The 26,565-nt window shown below is 45.3% G+C and overlaps 1 protein-coding gene across 2 annotated transcripts in view; it reads right to left on the bottom strand.

Moving 5' to 3' along the window:
• Positions 1–26,565, bottom strand: part of GOLGB1 (golgin B1) — a 121,505-nt gene that overhangs the window by 36,468 nt on the left and 58,472 nt on the right. For both annotated transcript variants that reach the window (XM_045026818.1, XM_045026828.1), the window contains exons 15-17: positions 24,587–26,534; positions 5,262–5,440; positions 4,233–4,401 (exon numbers count right to left, since the gene is read on the bottom strand). In XM_045026818.1, coding sequence (XP_044882753.1) covers positions 4,233–4,401; positions 5,262–5,440; positions 24,587–26,534 — 2,296 coding nt within the window. The remainder of the gene's footprint in view (positions 1–4,232; positions 4,402–5,261; positions 5,441–24,586; positions 26,535–26,565) is intronic.

Genomic DNA, 26,565 nt, shown 5'->3' with positions numbered 1-26,565 from the left:
AGACCGTTACTCAATGAGGGGGGAAAAACAATAACAGAAGATGTGGAAACGGCAGAGGTGCTTAATGACTTCTTGGTTTTAGTTTTCACCAAGAAGGTTGGTGATGACTGGATGTCTAACAAAGTGAATGCCAGTGAAAATGAGGTAGGATCAGAGACTAAAATAGGGAAAGAACAAGTTAAAAATTACATAGACAAGGTAGATGTCTTCAAATCACCAGGGCCTGATGAAATGCATCCTAGAATACTCAAAGAGCTGACTGAGGAGATATCTGAGCCATTAGCGATTATCTTTGAAAAGACATGGAAGACAGGAAAGATTCCAGAAGACTGGAAAAGGGCAAATACAGTGCCAATCTATAAAAAGGGAAATAAGGACAACCCGGGGAATTACAGACCAATCATCTTAACTTCTGTACCTTGAAAGATTACGGAGCACACAATTAAGCAATCAATTTGCAAACACCTAGAAGATAATATGGTGATAAGTAACAGTCAGCATGTATTTGTAAAGAACAAATCATGTCAAACCAACCTGATAGCTTTCTTTCACAGGGTAACAAGGCTTGTGGATGAGGGAAGCGGTAGATGTGGTATATCTTGACTTTAGTAAAGCTTTTAATACTATCTTGCATGACCTTCTCAAACAAACTAGGGAAATCTGCTATAAGGTGGGTGCATAACTGGTTGGAAAACCACTCCCAGAGAGTAGTTATCAGTGGTTCAGTCATGCTGAAAGGGTATAATGAGTGGGGTCCCGCAGGGATCAGTTCTGGGTCCGGGTCTGTTCAATATCTTCACTCATTTAGATAATGGCATAGAGAGTACACTTATAAAGTTTGTGGATGATACCAAGCTGAGAGGGGTTGTAAGTGCTTTGGAGGATAGGATTAAAATTCAAAATGATCTGGACAAACTGGAGAAATGGTTTAAAGTAAACAAGATGAAATTCAATAAAGACAAATGAAAAGTACTCCACTAAGGAAGGAGCAATAAGTTGCACACATTCAAAATGGGAAATGACTGCCTAGGAAGGAGTACTGTGGAAGAGGTTCTGGGGGTCATAGTAGATCATAAGCTAAATATGAGTCAACAGGTCGGCACTGTTGCAAAAGAAGTGAATATCATTCTGGGATGTATTAGTGGGAGTGTTGTAAGCAAGACACGAGAAGTAATTCTTCCACTCTACTCCATGCTAATTAGGCCTCAGATGGAGTATTGTGTCCGGTTCCAGGCGCCACATTTCAGGAAAGATGTGGACAAATTGGAGAAAGTCCAGAGAAGAGCGACAAAAATGATAAAAGGTCTAGAAAACATTACCTATGAGGGAAGATTGAAAAAACTGGGTTTGTTTAGTCTGGAAAAGAGAAGACTGAGAGGGGACCATGATAACAGTCTTCAAGTACATAAAAGGCTGTTACAAGGAGGAGGGAGAAGAATTGTTCTTAACCTCTGAGGATAGGACTAGAAGCAATGGTCTTAAACTGAAGAAGGGAGGTTTAGTTTGGACATTAGGAAAAGTTTCCTAACTGTCAGAGTGGTTAAGCACTGGAATAAATTGCCTAGGGAGGTTGTGGTATCACCACCATTGTCTAAACTGCTCTTAAAAATCTCCAAACACGTGTCAGGGATGGTCTAGATAATACTTAGTCCTGCCACGAGGTCCCTTCCAGTTCTATGATTCTACATTGTGGCCAAAAAGGGCTAATGCATAACCAGGGGAATCTCAAGTAGGCGTAAAGAGGTTATTTTTTACCTCTATATTTAGCGCTGCTGCGACCACTACTGGAATGTGTCCTGCTCTGGCATCCACAGTTCAAGAAGGATGTTTATCAGTTGGAGAGGGTTCAAAGAAGAGCCACAAGAATGATAAAAGGATTAGAAAACGTGCCTTATACTGATAGACACAAGGAGCTCAATCTATTTAGCTTAGAAAAGAGAAGGTGAAGGGATGACTTGATCACAGTCAATAAGTACTTACGTGGGGAACAAATATTGAATAACAGGCTCTTCAATCTAGTAAAGAAAGGTCTAACATGACCCAGTTGCTAGAATTTGAAGCTACACAAATTCAGAGCAGAAATAAGGCATACATTTTTAATGAATAAGTAATTAACCACTGGAACAGTTTACCAAGGATCATGGTGGATTTTCCATCACTGACAATTTTTATATCAAGATTGGATGTTTTTCTAAAAGATATACTTTAGGAATTATTTTGGTGAAGTTCTATGGCCTGTGATATACAGGAGATTATACTAGATGACCATAATGATCCCCTTCTGGCCTTAGAATCTATGAATAAGGCTATGATTTTTTTACTTCTACCTGAGATGGGTGATAGCTTCAGGGTACCCCTGCCACGCAGCGGGAGACCCCCAGCACTGGCAGGGACCCCCCAGCACTCCCAGCAGACCCTGCAGCTGAGCTTCCCAATTTGTCAGATATTTTTAGTAAAAGTCACAGACAGGTCACAGGCTTCCATGAATTTTTCTTCACTACCTGTGACCTGTCTGTGACTTTTACTAAAAATATCTGAGACAAAATCTTAGCCTTATCTATGAATCTAGGACTCCAGCAGCCATGGGCAATGGCAGCATTCCCTTCTCAGCCCATGCAGGCTTTGCTATCCTTCTGAAGGTTAGCAATAGGCACACTCCAACCCCGAGCCCTCCAAACATCTCCCTGTAGTACCCAGCCCCTGGTCCATTGGACATTCAGTATCACAGATACACTATTCCCAAAGGAATAGTACACCTCAGTTTTCCAGGTACACCTCAGGATCACTGCTCTGCTTAATTTACAGCTCTTAGAATTGTTTACAGTAAAAACAAGTATAAGTTTATTTAGCCAAGAAAAGAGCTTCAAGTAATAGCAAGTAGGTAGAAGTACTGGAGACAATTGGTTACATCTAACACAAAATAATAGATCTTAAACTAATTTTGATGGAATATATGGGCTAAAAGGTGTTAACATAACTCAGTCACTGTCCAACATTAAACAATTGGAAATGAGGTTCTGGGTTTCTCATGCAGAAACCTCAGCCTGCTTAGTACCATGACAAGCATACAATTAAACAGTGCTTTAATCTTTTAATAAAGATACAGAAAAGAAGGAAAAACAATTAAAGCCTTTGAAATGTAAAGTATTAAGTAAGGCTTTCGTTTTAACAACATTTTTTGTTCTCTCCCCCTTTAGCAGGAGAGAGTTTTCTAAAGCAAAACCCCTTTTGTTTGACAGTCTCCAAGATGCTACCAAAGGTGGTGGTAACTCCCGTTCTGAGTAAAAGAGAAGTGAGCTGAGACAGGCTGAAGCTGGCTTCTTTGGAGCTGAGCCAGGTGGATCCTTAGGCTCAGCTCCAGCTAAGTAGGTCACTGCTTTATGAATCAAGTATGGTCCTTTTGCCGCTCCTGGAGGGGATCAGTGCCTGAAACAAGTCTCCTGGAATGCTCCATGCTCAGAGAACCTGTTTGGGGCTTTTTGGTTGCAAGACCCTCCCTTGCAGAACATTGCCTGCAGCTAGTTCTGGAGCTCTTTCCTAGCCCATGGTGTTAAGGTCCTGCACATGTAGCAGACAAGTGCCCTTCCATGGGGCAAGCTTAACATATTTCCCACTTCAGATGCCCATGTGGAGAACAGCCGGAACAAGAGGTGCAAGTCTCTTGGAGGTCTGATCTGCTATATCAGACCCAAGGACTCATGACAAGAGCACAAACAGCCACACAGGTGCCAAAATGTATTTAAAAATCAGAATTTGGAGCAAATAAACTAGAACCAACTAGAATTGACTAAAACAAACAAAAGACTTTAAGAATGAAAAAGCCCTGGGAACAAAGTTCCAAAAACCCAGGTCAAGAAAGCTGAGTGAGGTTCCACATCTGCTCGCTATTGTGATTGGAAGTAAATGAAATATATGAGACACCCTCACCCTGTTTCTATTCTAACTCTTTGAGCATTCTGAGCCGTGAGGGCGGGGAAAGGGGACACACAAGGACGCTCCAACAAGCCCTGCTTTCTAGATGTTTTCACCTATCCCCACTGCACAGTTGGTGCATCCCATGAATGGAAACATACAGAGGATGCTCAAAGAAAAACTTGTGCTTTCCACTCTAATACATTTGACCCACCTGCTTTCAGATGCTGTGACCCCACTCCTCCACTCTGGCTCCTCCCTGACTGAATTCCAAGCTTCCAATTTCCCTATAATATGAAGGGAACTCCATCCTTGCTCACCTGCCTTTGGTGTTGCTCCTCTATGACCTGCGACTTGGACAGGGGTGACTTCACACAATCTTGCACAATCCTTTGCAAGTGACTTAGCTGCTGGTCTTTGTCCGCCAAGGCCATAAAGTACTGCTCTTTTGCCCTCTTGTTCTGCATCTCCCATGTGGTCTTCTCCTGTCTGCAAAGCAACATATAGTCGACATTAGAGGGCACTTCCTACAGTATGTCCTGCATAGTCACCTGCGGTACTCAGGAAGCCCAGCACAGGCCTAGCAGGGGAACAGTCTCATTACTCCCCACAGTTAACCTGTGCCAGGAGAGTTTCTTTGCAACAAGACACTGCTGCTTAGAGACAGAGACACCCAACTCACACAGTTGAGGACTTAAACAGAGCAGGTTTCAGGAAGCCATTTTGCAGTTGGCTTGGGGGCTGCAGCATGTTCACTGCTACACACTTACAGTACCCCTGGACAATATGTTTTCCTTTGTCTTCAGACAGCTTGGACTAGACTGTGATAAACAACTCGTGTCAGTCTGCAAGGCAGGGATGAAAGGTAAATCAGTCTTCTCACTGGCTGGTTAATTTTTAAGGACAGACTGCTGTGTGAATATTTATGGACTGCATTTGTTAAGGGTGACAGCAGCATGGGTTGGGCATCAAACTAATAAAATAAAGAATTACTTACTGCAGAAGCCATCCTTACTTATGGCTAACACAAATTAGGTTAACAATCTACGGGGCCTCAGAGAAGAAACTGGTCACCAGCGGAGGAGGGAGAAATTTGCTCCCACGTTCTAGTACTGCATAAATTAGGTATAATATTGGATGGGGGCAGTTATACATTCCTCTGCAATATGCAGTACTAGCCACCGTTGGAGGCAAGAAACAAAATTAGAAGAGTTCCAGAATGACAGTTTCATATAACCACCTGACCTCATCCTCCAGCCATCCGCTCTATTCCCAATGGGACCCCCCAAATCTTGCGTCAAGGAGATTATTTGCCCCCATGGACCCATATGCAGAAGGGCTGTTCTCACCTGAGCTGGTCGAGCTCCTGTTGGCAGGACAGCATTTCCTGCCTCAGTTGTTCTTGGAGACAATACTGTTTATCAGCCTCTTGCTGATACTCCTGCAGTTGAGCCTTTAAGTGAGAGATCTCAGCTGTTTCCATGCCAATCTGCAGGTACTGCTGCTGCAGATTCTTCAGCTCTGTCAACTTTAATCAAAGGAAAACAGCAGAATGACAAATCCTGTAACTGATGCCGAATAGACAGGCAAGGTTTTTTAAATTATTTACAGGAATTCCTAAGGTGGTCTTCACTATGGCATCTGGAGAAGGTGGTCACATCCAGCAGTCAGGCAGGGCTTATGGAGTGAGCCACCACTTACTAGACAAGTCCCGCTAAAAGCAGCTCAGAACAGCATCAGTGCTGGTGAATTGGCCAATCTTGATTTAAAAATTGCCAGAAACAAAGAACCCAGCACAGTCCTTAGTAAGTTGTTCTAATAGCTAATTACCCTGTTAAAATTTACACCTTATTTCCAGTCTGAATTTGTCTAGCTTCAACTTCCAACCAATGGATCTTGGTACATCTTTGCTAAATTGAAGAGTCCATTATCAAATATTTGTTCCCCATGTAAGCAGTAAATAAACTGTGATCATCACCTCTTAGCCTTCTCTTCACTAAGCTAAAGGACTTGATACCCTTGAGTTTAATCACTATAAAGCACGTTGTGAAAGGGTCAGGCCAGATAGCTATGGGAGAGTACTACAGGAAGTCAGAGCAGGAGCAGGTGGTGATGGCGTTGCACCACCAGGGAGCTGAGCTCCAGGATGGCCACGATATAGTCACTGGGCGTCTCCTGCAGTTGCTGTTGTAGCTGAAGACACATTTCTGCAAACTGTTCAGGGTCATGAGGCTGACCTGTCCAGGGATGCAGAGACTGACATCACCAGCCAGCACCACTTGGCATGCATGATGTCAGTGCTCTGAGTCCCTTTTCCTTTGGTAACTGAACAGCGGTTACTCTAGGTTAATTAGGACACCAGAGGCTAATCAAAGGCCTGCCAGAAGCTGTTAAAAGCCTCACCTGCGGGCAGCTAGGCGTGCGTGATAGGAGCGGTGGGAGGAAAGTGTGCTACTGGAGAGCTGGGTGGTGCAGATGCTGACAAGCACCAGGAGGGAAAACCCCACAGGTACAGGAGGCGAAGTGCAGGGGAAACCCTACCCAACATGATGAACAATCCTTCTGTGCCCCAGAGGTCTGAGGGGCCTGGTTTGTTGCCACTGTGCCCGGAGGGGCTACCAGAGACTAAGAGGCTTCCCTCCCACTTCCTCATCAGGGAGGCTGGAAGGAACCGTGCTCAGGCAAGATGTGGACAGCAAGCCCAGGGACATGGAGAAATTCTGAGGTAGAGAGGAATACACCGGCCCACCACTAAGTGGTGTAGTAAGAGGAGGCCCTGAGATATAAACCTTGGTATCAAGGCCCGGTATGAGGCCTAAGGCCTGAACTAAAGTAATGGTCAAGACTTTGCTAACATAAAGCAAAGTTAAGCTGTGAGCCAGAGGCAGGCCCTGCTCACAGAAGCTGGCAAGGAAAGGGCTGATGCTGCAAGAAGATACGTACCTAAAAGGTACTGAACACTAGATATCAGAACATTCACATACTTGTACATTCCACACAAGTAACAAGGAACAGGCTGACCCATCCCAATGACAGGACCAAAAGGGTAATATGATGGATAGAGTTATTTTGTTTGAACCAACATGTACAAGGTGAGAGGCGGCACCTTACCACGTAGAGGGGTTGTACCTTGCTACGTGGAAGGGTTGCACCTCAATACGTCAGGAGTGATGTGTAACTTGTTTGTACTTGTGTATAAGAATGCATCCCTGGGGTGGTGTCTTTGTCCGGCCGAGGGGGCAGTGGAAAGTCCCACCACTGACTGAGCCGAGTTCATTGACCATGGGCACATAGTAGTAGTATGCCCGGTAGACTAAGTAATTTACGGGGAACTATCGTTGTGTCCAATACGGCAATAAACCTGGCCGACGTGCCTTCGTACCTTATTGGACGCTGTGGTCATTGGGGGTTTTCTCGGGATCTGCTGTGTCAGCTATCTGCGCAGAGCTGGGACAGCACACAGAGGGAACACACGCACGCAGCCGAGTGATATCAACATTGGAGAAAGCAGAGCACCATACCGGTAGCACTCTGACAACAAGTGGAAGCACAGAACCCGCCAAGGCAGAGGAGCGCTGTCACTACGTTTTCTAATGCCATGTCTACAGTAGCACTTATGAACCCCACCCCCCAACCCCTAAGCGACATAAGTTTTGCCAGCATAAGCGCTCATGTGCACAGTACTATGTTGGTAGGAGAAGCAAGTCTAAGGGGAAAAACAATTGAAGACAGTTGGCAGTTTTTCAAAGAGACATTATTAAGGGCACAAGAGCAAACTATCCCACTGCATAGGAAATATAGGAAGTATGGCAAGAGACCACCTTGGCTTAACCAGGAGATTTTCAATTACCTAAAACTCTTTTTTGAGTCCTACAAAAAGGGGAAATTCGGTCAAATTACAAAGGATGAATATAAACAAATAACACAAGTATGTAGGGACAAAATTAGAAAAGCCAAGACACAAAACAAGATCAAACTAGCTAGAGACATAAAAGGAAACAGGAACACATTCTACAAATACCTTAGAAGCAAGAGGAAGACCAAGGACAGAGTAGGCCAATTACTCAATGAGGGGGAGAAAGACAGTAGCAGAAAATGTGGAAATGGCAGAGGTGCTCAATGACTTCTTTGTTTCAATTTTCACCAAGAAGGTTGGTGGCGATTGGATGTCTAACATAGTGAATGCCAGTGAAAATGAAGTAGGATCAGAGAGTCTAAAATAGGGAAAGAACAAGTCAAAATTTACTTAGACAAGTTAGATGTCTTCAAATCACCAGGGCCTGATGAAATGTATCCTAGAATACTTAAGGAGCTGACTGAAGAGATATCTGAGCCATTAGCAATTATCTTTGAAAAGTCATGGAAGAAGGGAGGGATTCCAGAAGACTGGAAAAGGACAACCCAGGGAATTACAGACCAGTCAGCTTAACCCTTGAAAGATAATGGAGCAAATAATTATGCAATCAATTTGCAAACACCTAGAAGATAATAAGGTGATAAATAACAATCAGCATGGATTTGTCAAGAATAAATCGTGTCAAACCAACCTGATAGCTTTCTCTGACAGAGTAGCAAGCCTTGTGGATAGGGGGGGGAGTAGCAGATCTTGACTTTAGCAAGGCTTTTGATACAGTCTCGCATTACCTCAAAAACAAACTAGTGAAATACAACCTAGATGGAGCTACTATGAATGTTGAGTTGTAACTGGTTGGAAAATCGTTTCCAGAGAGTAATCATCAGCGGTTTACAGTCATGCTGGAAGGACATAATGAGTGAGGTCCTGCAGGGACCAGTTCTAGGTCCGGTTCTGTTCAATATCTTCATCAATGATTTAGATAATGGCATAGAGAGTACACTTATAAAGTCTGCAGACTATACCAAGCTGGGAGAGGTTGCAAGTGCTTTGGAGGACAGGATTAACATTCAAAATGATCTGGACAAACTGGAGAAATGGTTTAAAGTAAACAAGATGAAATTCAATAAGGACAAATGCAAAGTACTCCACTAAGGAAGGAGCAATAAGTTGCACACATACAAAATGGGAAATGACTGCCTATGAAGGAGTACTGCGGAGGAGGTTCTGGGGGTCATAGTAGATCATAAGCTAAATATGAGTCAACAGGTCAGCACTGTTGCAAAAGAAGTGAATATCATTCTGGGATGTATTAGTGGGAGTGTTGTAAGCAAGACACGAGAAGTAATTCTTCCACACTACTCCATGCTAATTAGGCCTCAGATGGAGTATTGTGTCCGGTTCCAGGCGCCACATTTCAGGAAAGATGTGGACAAATTGGAGAAAATCCAGAGAACAACAACAAAATGATTACAGGTCTAGAAAACATGGCCTATGAGGGAAGACTGAAAAAAATTGGGTTTGTTTAGTCTGGAGAAAAGGAGACAGAAAGGACATAACAGTTTTCAAGTACATAAAAGGTTGTTACAAGGAGGAGGGAGAAAAATATTTCTCCTTAACTTCTGAGGCTAGGACAAGAAGCAATGGGCTTAAATTGCAGCAAGGGTGATTTAGTTTGGACATTAGGAAAAACTTCCTGTCAGAGTGATTAAGAACTGGAATAAATTGCCTAGGGAGGTTGTGGAATCTCCATCATTGGGGATTTTTAAGAGCAGGTTGGACAAAATCCTGACAGTGATGGTCTAGATAATACTCAGTCCTGCCTTGAGTGCAGGGGACTGTGCTAGATGACCTCTTGAGGTCCCTTCCAGTTCTATGATTCTATATTCATAAGAAAACTATGAAAATGTGGTCTTCATGAAATTAGTATAAAGTGAGTGGACTACTGATTGAAAAAAGACATACCCAAAGAGTACTTGCCAACGGTCCCCAGTCAAACGAGGAGTACCTATCAAGTGAGTGGGTCCCACATTGTTCTGTCCTGGGTCTTGTACTATTCAATATTTTCATTAACAACTTGGATGATAAAGTAGAGAGTACATTTACAACATTTGCAGATGACATCAAGATGACAGGGGTTGCAAATATTTTGGAGAACAGGATTAGAACTCAATCTAATCCAATCTTAATTGGAGAGGGATGAGGGAGGGTAGTGGAGCACCCACAGGAACAACCATCTTGAAGAACCCCAGTTACTGCACAAGATGAGTAACTCTTCTTTTTTGAGGTGTGTTCCTGTGGGTACTCCACTTTAGGTGCCTGTTGGGCAGTCTCTCTCAGTGGAAGGGAGGGGCTTCAGAGTTGCATTATAGATGGTGGATAACACAGCAAGCCCAAAGCGAGCATCTGATGCTGATTGTTGCTCTATAGCATAGTGTTTCATGAATGTGCGGACTGATGCCCAGGTTGCTGCTCTGCAAATGTCAGTAATAGGTACATTGTTGAGAAAAGCCACAGATGCTTCCTGTGCTCTGGTAGAGAGTACTCCTGCTGGGGCTTGTAGGTGACTCTTTTGGTAACAAAGGTAGATGTATCCCGATATCCATTTGGACAGTCTCTGTTTTGAGATTGTTTGTCCTATTGAGCATTCTGTTATGGAGACAAATAGTCTCATGATTTCCTAAATGTTTTTGTTCTTTCAATGTAGAAAGTCAAAGTTCTGCGAATGTCCAATGTGTGAAGTGATGCCTCCCTTTTGTCTGCATATGTATTTTTGAAAAACACAGGTAAGTAAATGTGTTGGTTCAAATGAAAGGGGGAGGTGACTTTGGGTAGGAACTTAGGGTGTGGTCTTAAAGTAACTTTATCTTTAAAGAACATTGTGTAAGGGGGATGCGCCATTAGGGCACCTAGTTCTCTCACCTGGCTGGCGGATGTGATGGCGATGAGGAAGGCCACCTTCATAGATAGGTGGAGTAATGAGCAGGTAGCGAGGAGCTCAAATGGCTTTCCCAAGAGTCAGCGTAAGATGAGGTTGAGGTCTCACATGGATGGCAGGTTCCTTGTTGTGGTGTAAGTGTTCTCAATGCCTCTCAGTGTTTAGTCGTTGGGTGAACAAATATGGTGACTCCATCCACTTTCTTGTGGAAGGCTGTAATAGCCGCCACGTATACCTTGATAGAGCTTGTGGACAGCCCCAATTTTTTTAGTTCTAATATGTAACCCAGGACCCTTGGTAACAAGCAAGATATAGGCACAAATCTGTCTATCTTGGCACCAAGTGTTGAACCGTTTCCAGTTCTGGATATATGTGTTTCTTCTACTTGTTCTACAGCTGTTCAGTAATAGGTCTTTTACTTCCTCCAAACAGGCAGTCTTGACCCATCTTAGCCACGGAGCAGCCAGGCCTTTAGGTGGAGAACTGTGAGGTTGGGATGGTGGACATGTCCCACATCTTGTGAGAGGTGGTGAGGTATTAGGGGAAGAGTTTGAGGTGGGCATATCACCATCCTCAGAAGGTATGGGAATCATGTTTGCCTGGGTCATGTTGGCACTATTATGATTACTTTGGATTTGTCTTTCTGGATCTTGTGTATGACACGGGTTAAGAGTGGGGTCGGAGGAAATGCATACATTAATGGTGCATGTTTTGAGCAGGGGGTTGGACTAAATGACCTCCTGAGGTCTCTTCCAACCCTAATTTTCTATGATTCTATGATCCCATATGATGAGAGCCTTGCCTAGGGAGAGGGCTCGCAATCCTGCTCTGGAGCAATATCATGGTCACTTGGTATTCTGGGCTGTTGCAAAGAGGTCTATGGTAGGGAATCCCCATCGTTTGCATACTGTATGTAGAGCACTGGGATCTATCTCCCATTCGTGGCTCTGTGCAAAATCTCGGCTTAAGGCTGTTGAGTTTTGGCATCCCAGCAGGTAGGATGCCAACATGTGGATGTTGTTGCTGATGCACCAATTCCAGAGCCATATCACTTCTGTGCAAACGGATTGCGATCGTGCACCCCTTTGGCGGTTTATGTAAGACATGCACGCTACATTGTCCGTGAGGATCCTTATGGCTTTGTTTTTTATTAGAGGTAGAAAGTGACTGCATGTGTGGCGGACTGCCATTAGCTCCAGCAAGTTTATGTGCATGTTGGACTCCAAAGGGGACCATCGGCCTTGGACTGTGTTGTTGAGTAAAATGAGCTCCCCAGCCTATTAGAGAGGCATCTGTGGTGATTGTCATTGTTGGGGTCCTTTGTAGAAATGGGGCCCCTGCATAGATGTTTCTTGATTGTGTCCATCATTTGAGTGAGTCCTTTACCTTCCTCAGCATCATGAGCCATCTGCTTAGGTGGAGTCTGTGTGGAGAGTACACTGTTTGAAGCCAGGCCTGCAGGCAACTCATGAAGTCTGGCATGTTCGACAACAAATGTCGCTGCTGCCATATATCCTAGTAGCTGGAGACATGTCCTGGCCAATATTTGTGGACTGTCTGTCACTGCTGAAATTAAGTTGATGAGTCTGGTAAAGAGTGGTTGAGGTAGTGTCGCTGTTGCACAGATGAGGCAAGCTCCAATAAATCCTAGTATCTGGACGGGGGTCAGTGTGGACTTCTGCCTATTTATTTGTAGCCCTAAGTTTGTGAAGGGTATTATTGTGCTCTGTGGGGCGCTTATTGAAGAGGGATAGGGAAAGAGGGTGGATAGTTGGGATAGAGGTAAAGGGGATGGAATAACTGTTTTGGATAATTTCCAAAACCCGTCTGTTGTGATGGTGTTCCAGGCTCGGTAAAATGGTGGCAGATGATCTCTGAATGGATGGGAGACAGTTTCTGTTTCCTGAGTTAGAGAGTATGGTGGTCTCGTGCCCGTGATCACACCTTCAAAATTGTTGTCTCAAGGTGGACTGCTGGGATGTCAAGGGTTGATTTTGGTCTTGCCGACATCTGTTTAGTCTTTGTTTATGCCATTGGTCGTACTGTCTGTGGGCTTGTGTGTAAAATATCTGGATATAATACCTGCCCTATTTCTTTTTATTTGCAGGTGTGTAGATGCCCAGAGATTTTAAGGTTGCCCTTGAGTCCTTAAGGGTGTGGAGGGACTCATCTGTTTTAGCTACAAATAACTTTGGGCCTTTGAAGGGCAGATCCTCGACACTTGACTGGACTTCCCTGGGAAATCCCAAAAGATGTAGCCAACATGCATGGCACATGACAACAGATGTTGCGATGGATTGTGGGCTGTGTCTGCAGAGTCAAGTGAGGCCTGTAGTGCCGTCCTGGTGATATTAGCCTTGAACTGTTCTTTTTTTATCCTCGGGTAAATGGTCAATAAATTCTGACATTTTTGAGAAAACTTTGAGAGTACATTTGGCCAGTAAAGCCTCGTAATTCGCTATATGAAATTGTAATGTGGCAGAAGAATATGTCTGAGACCGAAGAGGTCTAGCCTCTTCTAGTCTTTGTCACATGGGGTTGCTCTGGTGTGGTGCTGTTTCCTCCTCTCATTTAGTGCCTCCACTACCAAGGAGTTTGGCGTGGGGTGTGTAAACAAAAATTCTGCTCCCTTAGATGCTATATTGTACTTTCTGTCCTATCTTTTGCAAGATAGTGTTGCAGTTGTGGGTGTCTGCCAGATGGTTTTGGCAGGCTCCATAATAGCATCATTGATCAGTAGCACAATCTTAGTTTAGGTCGATGTCTGGAATATGTCTAAACAGTTTATGTTGTCACTCCAGCATCTCTTTGAGGGATATGTCCAGTGACTCTGCCACCCTTTTAAAGAGTTCCTGGAACTGCTTGAAGTCATCCCCTGTTGTGGGAAGTGGGGGCATTATCGTTTCGTCTGGTGACAAATATGACAAGTTAGGCAGTGGTGAGGCTTCCTGATCTAAGATTTCCTCCAGTTTCCTCAGTCATTTCTTCCTGTGTCTCTGAGGGCGGTGGGAGAGGTGGTGATGGCGATTGTGAAGCTCTTGATCTTGATGGGCTAGGGGCCCTCCGATTCCAGAGTTAAGGAGACTATCAGGTCTGTATGTTGCAAGAACTGATGTGGCACCGGGAGCGTCGGTGCCAGAGTTGGCATTGCTGGCAGTGCCTGCTTCGGGTCTTTTACTCTCTGAGTGCTCATGGTGCCAGAAGGATCTGATAGAGGACTTGTTAGGATGCGATTGCTTTACTGGGAATTCACTAAGAAAAAGCAATGTCTGAGTCTGGTTTTTGTGTGGCATTTTTAGGTACAGGCTCTTTGGTGGAGGTTGTTGAGCAGGATCTCTGTCAAAGGCTGCTAATGGTGACCATTGGCCCGGAGGGGTCCTCGACTCGGGGTCTGAGGCCGGTCTCAAGCATTTCTCCGTCATCAGAAGTTTTAATTGTAGGTCTCTGACCATCCTTGTTCTAGCTGTAAGGTTTCGGCAGCGTGGGCACTTTTGGGGAACGTTAGTCTCACCGAGACAGTGGACGCAATGTGTGTGTCCATCCGAGATCAGAATTGATAGTCTGCAAGTCAGACAGCGTTTAAAGCCGGGTGATCCAGGCATGCCGGAGATACACCGTTTTTGCTAAAAGGGAGTAGTAACTTGGAAGGATTCTAACTTATCTTCCTACTCTAAGGGGATAGAGGAGAATAATTTCTTTTTGGATAAAGAATAAAGAAGTAAGGGTAGTAACCCTGATAACTAACTACTACAAGCTATGTTTTCTATTGGAAATTAGGTGCTGCTAAGTTGTTCCAACTCAAGCCAAAGACAGTAGAGAAGGAACTGAGGGACAGTTGGTCACGCGGTGCTATGTAACTGCCTTGAGTGGCACAAGACCATGAGGGTGTCTCTGGTTTCAGGCACAGGGCGCACAGACTCCTAAAATGGAGCACCCACAGGGACATTCCTTGAAGAAGAATAACTGGCTAGGCAGCAGTACTGCAGAAAAGAAGCTGGGGGTTATAGTGCATATGAGTCAGCAGTGATGATGCTGTTGAGAATAATGCAAATGTCATTCTGGGACGTATTAACAGGAATGTCATATTAAGACATGGGAGGTAATTGTTCCACTCTACTTGGCATTGGTGAGGCCTCACGTGGAGTACTGTGACCAGTTTTGGGCATCACACTAAGAAAGATGTGGAGAAACTGGAAAGAGTGTCAATTTTTTTGATAAGATAAGAGGCTTAGAAACATGACCTATGAGGAAAGGTTGAAAGAACTAGGAATGTTTAGTCTAGATGTCCAGCTAATAGGCCTAGAATGACCCAAGTCATAGCTCAGTGGTTTGTTATAAAAAAGATGGTAATCAATTGCTCTCCATATCCACAGAGGGTAGGACAAGAAGTAAATGGCTTAATTTGCAGCAAGGGAGACTTAGTTTAGATATTACAAGGATAGTTAAGCACTGGAACAGGTTACCTAGGATGTTGTGGAATCCCCATCATTGGAGGTTTTTAAGAACAAGTTAGCTAAATCTATTAGGGATTGCCTACGTATACTGAATCCTGCCTGAGCGCAGGTGAATGGACAATATGGATTGTTCAACATCTTTTTTAATTACCTGGATGATGGGATAGATTGCACCCTCAGCAAGTTCACGGATGACTGTAAACTGGAGGGAGAGGTAGATATGCTGGAGGGTAAGGATAGGGTCCAGAGTGACCTAAACAAATTGGAGGATTGGGCCTAAAGAAATCTGATGAGGTTCAACAAGGACAAGTGCAGAGTCCTGCACTTAGGATGGAAAAATCCCATCCACTGCTACAGGCTAGGGACCGACTGGCTAAGCAGCAGTTCTGCAGAAAAGGACCTGGGGATGACTTACAAGGAGAGGCTGAGGGATTTGGGCTTGTTTAGTCTGCAGAAGAGAAGAGTGAGGAAGGATTTGATAGCAGCCTTCAGCTACCTGAAGAGGGGTTCCAAAGAGGATGGAGCTTGGCTGTTCTCAGTGGTGGCAGATGACAGAACAAGGAGTAATGGTCTCAAGTTTCAGTGGGGGAGGTCTAGGTTGGATATTAGGAAACACTATTTCACTAGGAGGGTGGTGAAGCACTGGAATGGGTTACTTAGGGAGGTGGTGGAATTTCTACCCTTATAGATTTTTTAGGCCCAGCTTGACAAAGCCCTAGTTGGGATGATTTAGTTAATGTTGGTCCTGGTTTGAGCAGGGGGGTGAACTAGATGACCTCCTGAGGTCTCTTCTAACCCTAATCTTCTATGATATGATCTATTGCACTCCTTTCCTGCCCTGAATTTCTAGGATTAGCCCTTTTGGCTACCAAGTTGCACTGGGAGCTCATGTTCACCTGATTAAAAAAGACTTGAGGATTGTGGTAGATAGAGTCACTGCTTCGCAGGATAGAGTCCCCCATCCTGTATGTATTGCCTACATTCTTTGTTCCTAGATATATATATTACATTTTGTAATATTAAAATGCATATTGTTTGCTTGCATTCAGCTTAGCAACAGATCCAGATCATTCTGTATCAACGATCTGTCCTCTTCATTATTTACCACTCCCCCAATCTTTAGGTCATCTGCAAATTTCATCATTAATGATTTTGTTTTCTTCCAGGTCATTGATAAAAAATGTTAAATAATATAGGGCCAAAACTGATTCCCATGGGACCCACCTCAGAAAAGCACAATATCAATGATTAGTTCCCATTTACAGTAACATTTCAAGACCTGTCATTTAGCCAGTGATTCATACATTTAATGTATGCCATGTTATAAAATTAACATTCTAGTTTTTTAATCAAAATGTGGTACCAAGTCAAATGCTTTACAGAGGTCTATTACATCAACACTATTACCTTTATCAACCAAACGTATCCTATCACAAAAAAAGTATCAGGTTAGTTTGACAGGATCTATTTTCCATAAACCCATGTTGATTTGCATTCATTATATTACCTTCCATTAATTCTTTACTAATTGAGTCCTGTATTAATTTTTTTGTTGTTTTAAAAGGATTGATGTCCAGCTAATAGGCCTAGGATGACCCAAGTCATCCCGTTTACCCGCTTTAAATACTGGCACATTAGCTTTCCTTCAGTCTTCTAGAACTTCCCCACTGTTCCAAGAGGTAGTGAATATTAACATTAGGGTCCAGTGAGCTCCTCAACCTGCTAATTTAAACATGTTTAACTTTAGCAGCTGCTGTTTAACATCTTCCTGAGATATTCACAGAATCATAGGGTTAGAAGGGTTATATCAAGGGTCGGCAACCTTTCAGAAGTGGTGTGCCGAGTCTTCATTTATTCACTCTGATTTAAGGATTCACGTGCCAATAATACATTTTAATGTTTTTAGAAGGTTTCTTTCTATAAGTCAATAATATATAACTAAACTATTGTTGTTGTATGTAAAGTAAATAAGATTTTTAAAATGCTTAAGAAGCTTCATTTAAAATTAAATTAAAATGCAGAGCCCCCTGGACCGGTTGCCAGAACCCGGGCAGTGTGAGTGCCACTGAAAATCAGCTTGTGTGCTGCCTTTGGCACGCGTGCCATAGGTTGCCTACCCCTGGGTTATATAGTCTAATCCCCTCCCAAGATGCAATATTTGTTCTCTTTAAACTATCCAAGACACATGGCTATCCAGCCTCCTTTTGAAAACCTTCAGCGAAGGAGCTTCCACAACCTCCCTAGGCAGTCTGTTCCATTGTCCTACTGTTCTTACAGTTAGGAAGTTTCCCCTGAGATTTAATCTAAATCTGCTATGCTGTAGTTTGAACCAATTGCCTCTCGTCCTGCCCTCCTTGGCAAAAGAGAACAACTTTTCTCTATCTTTTTATGGCAGCCTTTCCAGAATTTGAAGACTGCTATCATATCCCCCATAATCTCCTCTTTTGCAAACTAAACATACCCAGTTCCTTCAGCCTTTGCTCATATGGCTTGCATCATGGAGGATAGGTCCATCAATGGCTATTAGCCAGGATGGGCAGGGATGCAAAACCATGCTCCGAAATGTCCCTAGCCTCTGTTTGCCAGAAGCTGGGAATGGGTGACAGCTACTGAGATCACTTGATGATTACCTGTTCTGTTAATTCCCTCGGGGGCACCAAGCATTAGCCACTGTGCGAAGACAGAATACTGGGCTAGATAGACCTTTGGTCTGACCCAGTATGGCCATTCTTGTGCTCTTATTTCATTCCTTTGATCATCTTTGTCACTCGCCTCTGAATCCTTTCCAGTTTTTCTACATCCTTTCTATACATTGGTGACCAAAAGTGGACATTGTACCTTAGGTGAGGCCTACCCAATGGCCAGTAAAGTAGTAATGCCTCTGTTAATGCAATCTAAAATTGAATTTGCCTTTTTTTGCAACATCATCACATTGTTGATTCATATTGCGATTGTGAGCCACCACAAGCCCCAGATCCGTCTCAGCAGTGCTGCTGCCAACCCAGTTTTCTGTATTTGTGTATTTGGCTTTTCTTCCCTAAATGTAGCACCTTACATTTGTCTTCGTTGAATTTCATTTTGTTGTATATATCCCAGTTGTCCAATTTATCAAGATCCCTCTGAATTTTAGCTCTATCCTCCAAAGTATTAGCAACATCCACCCACCCATCTTTGTCTCATCTGCAAATTTGATCAGTTTGCTCTTTATACCTACATGCAGGTCATTAATAAAGATATTAAACATTGGACCCAGAACAGATCCCTGTGGAACTCCACTTGAGACCTCCCTCCAAACCAACATCATTCCATTAATAGTGACTCTTTGTTTGCAGTTGTTTAACCTATTATGTATCCACTTAATGGTAGTTCTGCCAAGCCCACATTTCTCCAGCTTACTTATCAGAATATCGTGTGGGACTGTGTCTAAAGCCTTGCTGATGTCCAGGTATATGTTCACCGCATTCCCCCTATTCACTAAATTAGTTACCCTGTCAAAGAAGGAAATCAAGCTGGTTTGGCATGATTTGTTCTTGGTAAATCCATGCTGGCTGCTTGTGATTACCCCTTCATCTTCCAGGTATTCGCAAATTTAATGTTTTATACACTGCTTCCCAATTATCAAAGTCAGGTTGAGTGATCTATAGTTCCCCACCTCCTCCTTTTTTAAGATGGGCACCATGTTAGCCCTTCTCCAGTCTTCTGGGACCTATCCTGTCATCCTTGAGTTTGTAAATATTATTGCCACTGACTCAGATTTCTTCAGCGAAATCCTTCACTACCCTCAGGTGAATAGCATCTGGCCCCGCTGATTTGAATTCATTCAAAATTGGTCAGAAGATCTCTTACATGTTCTTTACTTATTCCAATCTGCATCCCTTACCCGTTAGTGTCTATGTTAACTTCGCTAGTCGTCCAGTCACATTATTTTTTGTGAGAAAACTGAAGCAAAACAGGCATGCAGCAACTCTGCCTTCCTATCATCTCCCATTACCAATTCACCTTCTCCACTGAGCTGCAGACGCGCACCATATTAGTGGAATAGAAAGTCTTTCATCACCCATTACCATAAGATAGGATTACATCATTTTTTTCCCAAATACAGAATAGAAATATTTATTAGACACTTCTCTTTTTTCTGCATTATTATTGATAATTCTATCATTTCCATCCAGTAATGGACCAATACCAGTGTTGGGATTCTCTTTGTTTATAATATATACTTAAACTCCTTCTTATCATCCTTAAATCTACTAGCCATAGATCTCTTGTGTTCTTTTGCTTCCTATGAAGGCATAAGTGATACCATTCCTCTGGGGTCAGAGGCCTGCAGCTGGCTGGCTAATTAGCCCATCCTGTGCACCTGGGGAAAGACCTGCAATTTGAACTGGCTGATCTTCATAGGAGAAGCAGGAAATGGAAGGGGATTGCAACACTTAGCCAGAGGCTGGAGCAATTGCTGGGAGGAGTGGTGCCAAGAAACCAATGGACAGAAGGGAGATTGGGGAAAGTCCTGTTAAAACTTTTCTGAGGTAAAAACCAGGAATTGTTGGGTTGATGAACTCGTGGGATGAGGGAGAGACTTGGAGAAAGGGAATTTCTCTTCAAAGTCTGTACCGGTTGAACCTCTGAAGCTTTGATCCTATTTCCACTAAGAAGTCTTAAAATAAAACCCACACTAATTAATCTGCCCAAAAACTACCTTCCCTGGATTCTGTGAGAGGGCCTAGGCCAGGGGTCTCAAACTCAAATGACCCCGAGGGCCGCATGAGGACTAGTGCATTGGCCCGAGGGCTGCATCACTGACACGCCCCCTTGCTGCCCCTGGCCCCACCCCCAATCCACCCCTTCCATGAGGCCCCGCCCCTGCCCTGTCTCTTCTCCACCTCCTCCCCTAAGCGCGCGCAGTTTTAATAAATATATACACTCAGTAATGCACCTCACTCAAAGGACAAAACACGCACTTAGATTTACTGCCTAAGGCTCTGGGAGGGGGTCTGGATGCAGGCTCTGTGCTCGATGCAGGCTCCAGGCTGCGGCAGGGGGTGGGGGTGCAGGCTTTGGGACGGAGTTTGGGGATAGGAGGGAGTGCAGGGGTGAGGGCTGTGGGGCTGAGGGTGAGGGGTACATGATGCAGGAGGGGGCTCAGGGCTAGGGAAGAGGGTTGGGCTGTGGGGTGAGGGCTGTGGATGAGGGGTTCATGATGCGAGGGGGCTCAGGAAGAGGTTTGGAGTGTGGGGTGAGGGCTGTGGATGAGGGGTTCATGATGTGGGGGTGCTCAGGGCTGGGGCAGAGGATTAGGGTGCGGGGGGATGAGGGGTTCATGATGTGGGGGCGCTCAGGGCTGGGGCAGAGGATTAGGGTGCGGGGGGATGAGGGCTCTGGCTGGGGCTGAGGATTAGGGTGCAGGGGGATTCGGGGAAAATAATGTGGGGGTGCTCAGGGCTGGGGCTGAGGATTAGGGTGCGGGGGGATGAGGGGTTCATGATGTGGGGGCGCTCAGGGCTGGGGCAGAGGATTAGGGTGCGGGGGGATGAGGGCTCTGGCTGGGGCTGAGGATTAGGGTGCAGGGGGATGAGGGGTTCATGATGTGGGGGTGCTCAGGGCTGGGGCTGAGGATTAGGGTGCGGGGGGAATGAGGGCTCTGGCTGGGGCTGAGGGTTTGGGGTTGGAGAGGCTCAGGGTAAGGGTAGCCTGCCTTGCCAGTACTGGTGGAGGGCAGGCACTAGGACCCTGCGGCAGCAGACAGCAAATCTGCTGGGAGTCCTCCGGGCAGCAGGCAGGGGAGAGGCGCGCTGCGTTCTGTCAGGCAGGGACGCAACACAACGCGGCGGAGGGGGGGGGGGAACACGCGGAGGGGGGGGTGGCAGGCGGGGGCTGGGACCTGCTCCAGGCAGGGTCGCGGCGGCGGGGGGAGACCTGCGGTGGCAGGGGCCGATCCAGGCAGGACCGGGGGGGGGGGGGGCGGGAAGAGACCCAGCTCCAACTACTGCTGGAGCAGGGCGCCCAGCCCTGAAGATTGCTGGGGCCCGGGCCCGGGCCCCACACAAGTATATAACCTGCCGCCTATGCCCCCCGGCCCGGCCCGGCCCAGCCCCGGCGGGTCTCGCTTCCCTTCCCCCCCCCCAGCCCGGCCCCGGCGGGTCCCGCTTCCCTTCCCCCGGCCCGGGCCCGGCGGATCCCGCTTCCCTCCCCCCACCCCCCGGCCCGGGCCCGGCGGATCCCGCTTCCCTCCCCCACCCCCCGGCCCGGGCCCGGCGGATCCCGCTTTCCCCCCCCTTACCCGAGCGCGTCTCCGGCGAGGCCTGAGCTCCGTCCCGCTCAGAGCCGCGTGGTGAGGGGGCGGGGCTGGGCGCTCCACGCCAAGCGCAGCGCTCAGCCCAGAGCTCCCAGCCCCGCCCCCTCCCCATGCGGCTCGGATCGGGGCGGGGCTCAGGCGCTCGGACGGAGACTCGGCGCTCTATGCGCCGAGGCTCCAGGAGAGGGGCGGAGGCGGGAGCCTCCGCTTTTCTCTTGGGGGCCCCTGCGGAGCTCCCCTGGGGAGCTCCGCGGGCCGCAGGGAAGAGCTCCGCGGGCCGCATGCGGCCCGCGGGCCGCATGTTTGAGACCCCTGGCCTAGGCAGAATTTCCCCAGGGAGGGAGTGGGTTCAGCTAGCACAAGCATGAGTCCAGCCAGAAGAAAGCGCTGTAAGGTAGGGCCCAAACCTGTACGCTTCCTTTATCTTTTTTTTTTTTTTTTTTTTTTTTTTACAATTTCTAACATTTATATTGACAACAATTAACTTTCCCATTTCATATTTTATATATATATATTTTTTTTTTCAGGTTTTGTTTTTTTGATAGTGGCCTTCACCTCCCTTCTAAGCCAGGCTGGCCTTCTTTCTCAGTTGTCGATTTTTGTGTATCTAGTAAAGTGTTCTTAAACAATTCCTAACTATCATAAGATTTTTGTTTAAATTATTCTTCCCAGTAGTTGTTTTCAGCTTTGTGAAACTTTTTCTTTAAAAAAAGCATCAAGTTTTTATACATATAACTGGCTACAACTTTACAAGTGTGTATATATGATACTGGTCCTTCCTTGTTTTCTGCTAAAATACATTTAAGCGTTTTCCTACCGTCACTTGAAGTTATTGGTGTAAGGATGTTATGTAAATGTGAATGGGAGGGAGTTGATGAGAGACACTCTTTGGAGATGTGGCTCACATTATGAGCAAAGTTGAGAACCCTGGACTAGAGTATCTGTTTATACAGTAGAATCTCAGACTTATGAACACCAGTGTTATGAACTGACCAGTCAACCACACACCATATTTGGAACCGGAAGTACACAATCAGGCAGCAGCAGAGACAAAAAAAATGACAAAGGAAACTGTTTCTGTGCTTGTTTCATTTAAATTAAGAGAGTTAAAAACAGCATTTTTCTTCTCCATAATAAAGTTTCAAAGCTGTATTAAGTCAATGTTCAGTTGAATTTTTTGAAACCACCATAACGTTTTGTTCAGAGTTACAAACATTTCAGAGTTATGAACAACCTCCATTCCTGAGGTGTTTGCAACTCTGAGGTTCTACTGTATAATCTCATCCAGGGCATACCATAAGTTTGAGGGAAGGCATCTGGATCAGTGTCCAATAGGCAGAGACATCAGCTCTTTTAGAGAATTTTTTGTATCCTTGTGCTATAAAGATCTGGAAGCAAAATTGAGGCACAGAAGCTTCAAAGGATCTTGTGATAACTTCTATCTAATTCTGTTCTACTCTATTCAGGTATTCATGCCACATCCATCATCATACATCTAAGAATATCCAGCAATGAGATACACAGGCAGATGCAAAATTTCAAGGATGTGTACACAAAAACAAGCAACACAATTCACAAAACATGGATTACGTTTTGGAACCCCCTGTACTAGTCTCCAAAACACTTTGGGAGACTGCCAAGAAAGGCACCGTGGTAAGTGAAAAGTAGTGCTTAGACATCTGCTCTGCATGAGGCAGTATATGGATATAGTTTAAGAATAGATTGAGTCCTCTATTTTACACTCTACTGATAAAATGTAGTCTCTGAATTTCACAGACCAATCCTTTACAGGACAAGTAAATATTCCCAAATACTTTGCTGGAAAAATGCGAAGTAACTTTTCCCAAGGAAATATTTTACAGAAGAAAAATTAGTCTTTTTTTGCAATTTGATTCTGACAACCAACGTCTTCAGGTAACACATTATAGTCCCAGAATCTGCATGGTGTGGAGACACAGACTGCTTACTGAGGTAACGGACTCTCCAGCTAATGTGTTCAATTCTGGGTATCACTGTGTACCAGAAAGACAACAAACTAAATCAGGAGGAAAGATTAAAAGAGCAATGTAGGTAGAAGCTCGGCAAAGCCGCAACTGAGGGGAGACAGAATAGTCTAGGAACATGTAAACACCAAGGAAGGGGAGGAGTTATCTAGTGTGGTACAGGCAGGGGCGGCTCTAGGCATTTTGCCGCTCCAAGCATGGCAGGCAGGCTGCCTTCGGCGGCTTGCCTGCGGGAGGTCCCCGGTTCCGTGAATTCGGCGGCAGCCTGCGGGAGGTCCGCCGAAGCCGTGGGACCAGCGGACCCTTTGCAGGCATGCTGCTGAAGGCAACCTGCCTGCCGCACTCGCGGCGACTGGCAGAGCGCCCCCCCATGGCTTGCCGCCCCAGGCACGCGCTTGGCGTGCTGGTGCCTGGAGCCGCCCCTGGGTACAGGGTTTGTAACTTGGACTAACTGAATGAACTAAAAAGCGAAAATTAAGGATTAATATGAGGAAAAAGTCTTCTTGACTGTAAGGTTGTCATCATCATTTAACATTTGTATGGCAATAGTGCCTAGAGACATCAACCAGGTTGGGCCCCGTGGTGTGCCTCTAGGCCTCGATGTTAAATGACGACGACGACCTTACTGTCATGAAGACTTTTTCCTAATATTCAGCCTTAATTTTCCCTTCTTATTTCATATTACATATGTGAAGTGACAGTCTTTGGGGCAAGACGAAACAGGTAGATGAGACAAACAAGGGGTTCAGACTGAGGTCTGGGGACATGGGGTATGAAGTTATGCAGTGGTTTCCCAAAGAAAGGGGCATTGCTTGGAACTTCTAAAATTAGATTGGATCAAAAACTATGATGTGCTGAACTGGCCCTCAGGATATGGGCTGGGCAATTTGAAGAGGTTTCCCCACCTCTAATTTTTATGAGTCTATGTTTGAAAATCAAGTTTATCATCTTAAAGTTAACAATGGAGTCACAACAATGGTATACAACAAGCGGTAGTATGTTTTTACATTTCAAATATCAGACCTAGATCTCATGGGTTTTAAGGAAAATTCTAAAGAGAGGCCCTAATGAAACATTAGGAATTTTACCACCAACATTCCTAAAGGTGGGAGAGCGGGAAAGAGAACTTACCAGTCTGTCTCTGTCATCCTGTAAGGAGGACAATGCCTTCTTCAGGCTCTGCACTTCTGCAGGGCTGGTGGAAGAGTTCACTGCTGTCTGCTGCTTCACTTCCTCCACCCTATGTGCTTTGTTCAATTCACTCAGACGGTCTCTCTCATCCTGCAGGCTTGCCATGGCCCTAGAGAAGGACTTTACCTGACTGGAGGACTCCTCCAGTTCCAAAGACAAGCGGAAAAGCTCTTCATCTTTGACTCTCAGCTGCTGGTTAAGTTCCTCAAGCTGAAATAACAGGCCTTTTTTATCATCAGTGTTCTTCAGGGCTGTCAATTCAGACATCAGAGAGTCTCTCTCTCTGGCAGTGGAGTGCTGCTCTTCCTGTAATTGCGCCATCTCCTTCTGGAGGCTCTGTACTAGACATTGCTGCTTCTCTAAGTCTGCAGAGTATTTCTTTCCCAGCACCTGAAGCTCTTCATTGGTTTGGTCCCAGCTATCCTGGAGAGAGCTCATGGACTTCCCAAAAGACTGAATTTGGGCTTTCAGATCTTTGTTCTCCTCTGTGACTGTAAGAAGTTTCTGTTCCATTTCCATCAGGTCCCTTGCCAGCTCTGCTACCCTCTCTTCTGCTGTTTCAGTTTCATTCCGCATTACCCCTGCATCATGATGTAGGTGCTTCAGTTCATTCTTAAGTTTGTCCTCGGCCTCTCCCACCTTCTCAGCTGCATTCCTTTGGACATGGACCAGTTCCTCCTCTAGTTCTGCTACCCTCTTCTGTGTGAGAGCAAGCTTACTGCTCAGCTCTTGCACCTCCTTCTCCCGATCTTTTAATTGTGTCTCCAGCTCCACGATGAGTCTCTCTTCACGTAAAGCTGTCATCTCGCTCTGAATCTGAGAGAGAGAGAATGTCATGTTCTCAATCTCTTTGGACATGCTTTGTTTGTCCTCTTTCAGGGCTTCCACACACTGCCTGAGATCTTCTACAGCATGCTCAGACTCCTTCAGATGCCCTTCTATGTTGACCTTTTCATTTTCCAGCACTTGGATTTGCTGAAGCTGTGTTTTGAGGAGTTGTTTTTGCTGGGAATCCTTTATTGAAATCACCTGGTTCAGGTCCTCCCTATACCGCACGAGTTCTGCATCCAGTTTGGCATTTTCAGAGTTGAGGTCATCCATTTGGCTATGGAAGCTTCGAATCTCCTCTTTGAGCTTGTTATTCTCCGCAGCAGCCTCTTGAATCAACTGGTCTTTCTCCAGGATTATAACAAGATGACGCTCTTCCAGCTGTTTATAGTCTCTCAGCACGCGGTCTCTGTCATCCTGCAGAGAAGACATGCATTTGGTGAAGGAAGCCAGCTGGGCCTTCTGCTGCTTACTTTCCTCTCTGGTTATCTTCATTGTTTCCATGAGATGATTAAGCTTGTCCAGTGCTTTCTCTCTCTCATTTTCCAAGGTCACTTTCTCTTCTTCCTTCTTGCCCAGTCTGTCCTCCAACTTTTTAACCTCTTCACTGTGTTGCTGCTGTAACTCAGATACAACAATCATGACTGCCTCCTCCTTGGCAGACAGTAGACTGATAATCTTCTGATCTTTGGCACCAATTTCTTTGTGCAGCTTGTTTGTCAGGTCCTTGGAGGCCTGCAGGTCAGCCTCAAGCTGCTCACAGTTGAATTTACAGTTCTGGATGCTAGCCTCTTGTTGCTTGACCATGCTTTCCATTTCTTCTCTTGCTACCTCAGACTTAGTGAAGGAGTTATGCAAATCAGCAAGCTGGTCTCTGAGGCACTTGATTTCTGCATCCAGCTTCTGCAGTTCATTTTGAGAGTCTGTATACAGTCTCTGATAATCTTCTAACTGAGACACAAGCCCTTTGTTTTCCTCCTGCAGCATGTCAGACATCTTTTGATGCTGCTGAATTACTCTCTCAGACTCAGACTCCCAATCCTGTTTGTTGTGTTCCAGCCTGAAAAACAGACAGTAGACTATTACAAACA

The sequence above is a fragment of the Mauremys mutica genome, chromosome 1 (genome assembly GCF_020497125.1).
Source record: "Mauremys mutica isolate MM-2020 ecotype Southern chromosome 1, ASM2049712v1, whole genome shotgun sequence".
NCBI lineage: Eukaryota > Metazoa > Chordata > Testudines > Geoemydidae > Mauremys > Mauremys mutica.
Note: the sequence above shows the minus strand (reverse complement) of the source record. Positions and strands in the feature narration are given on the sequence as shown.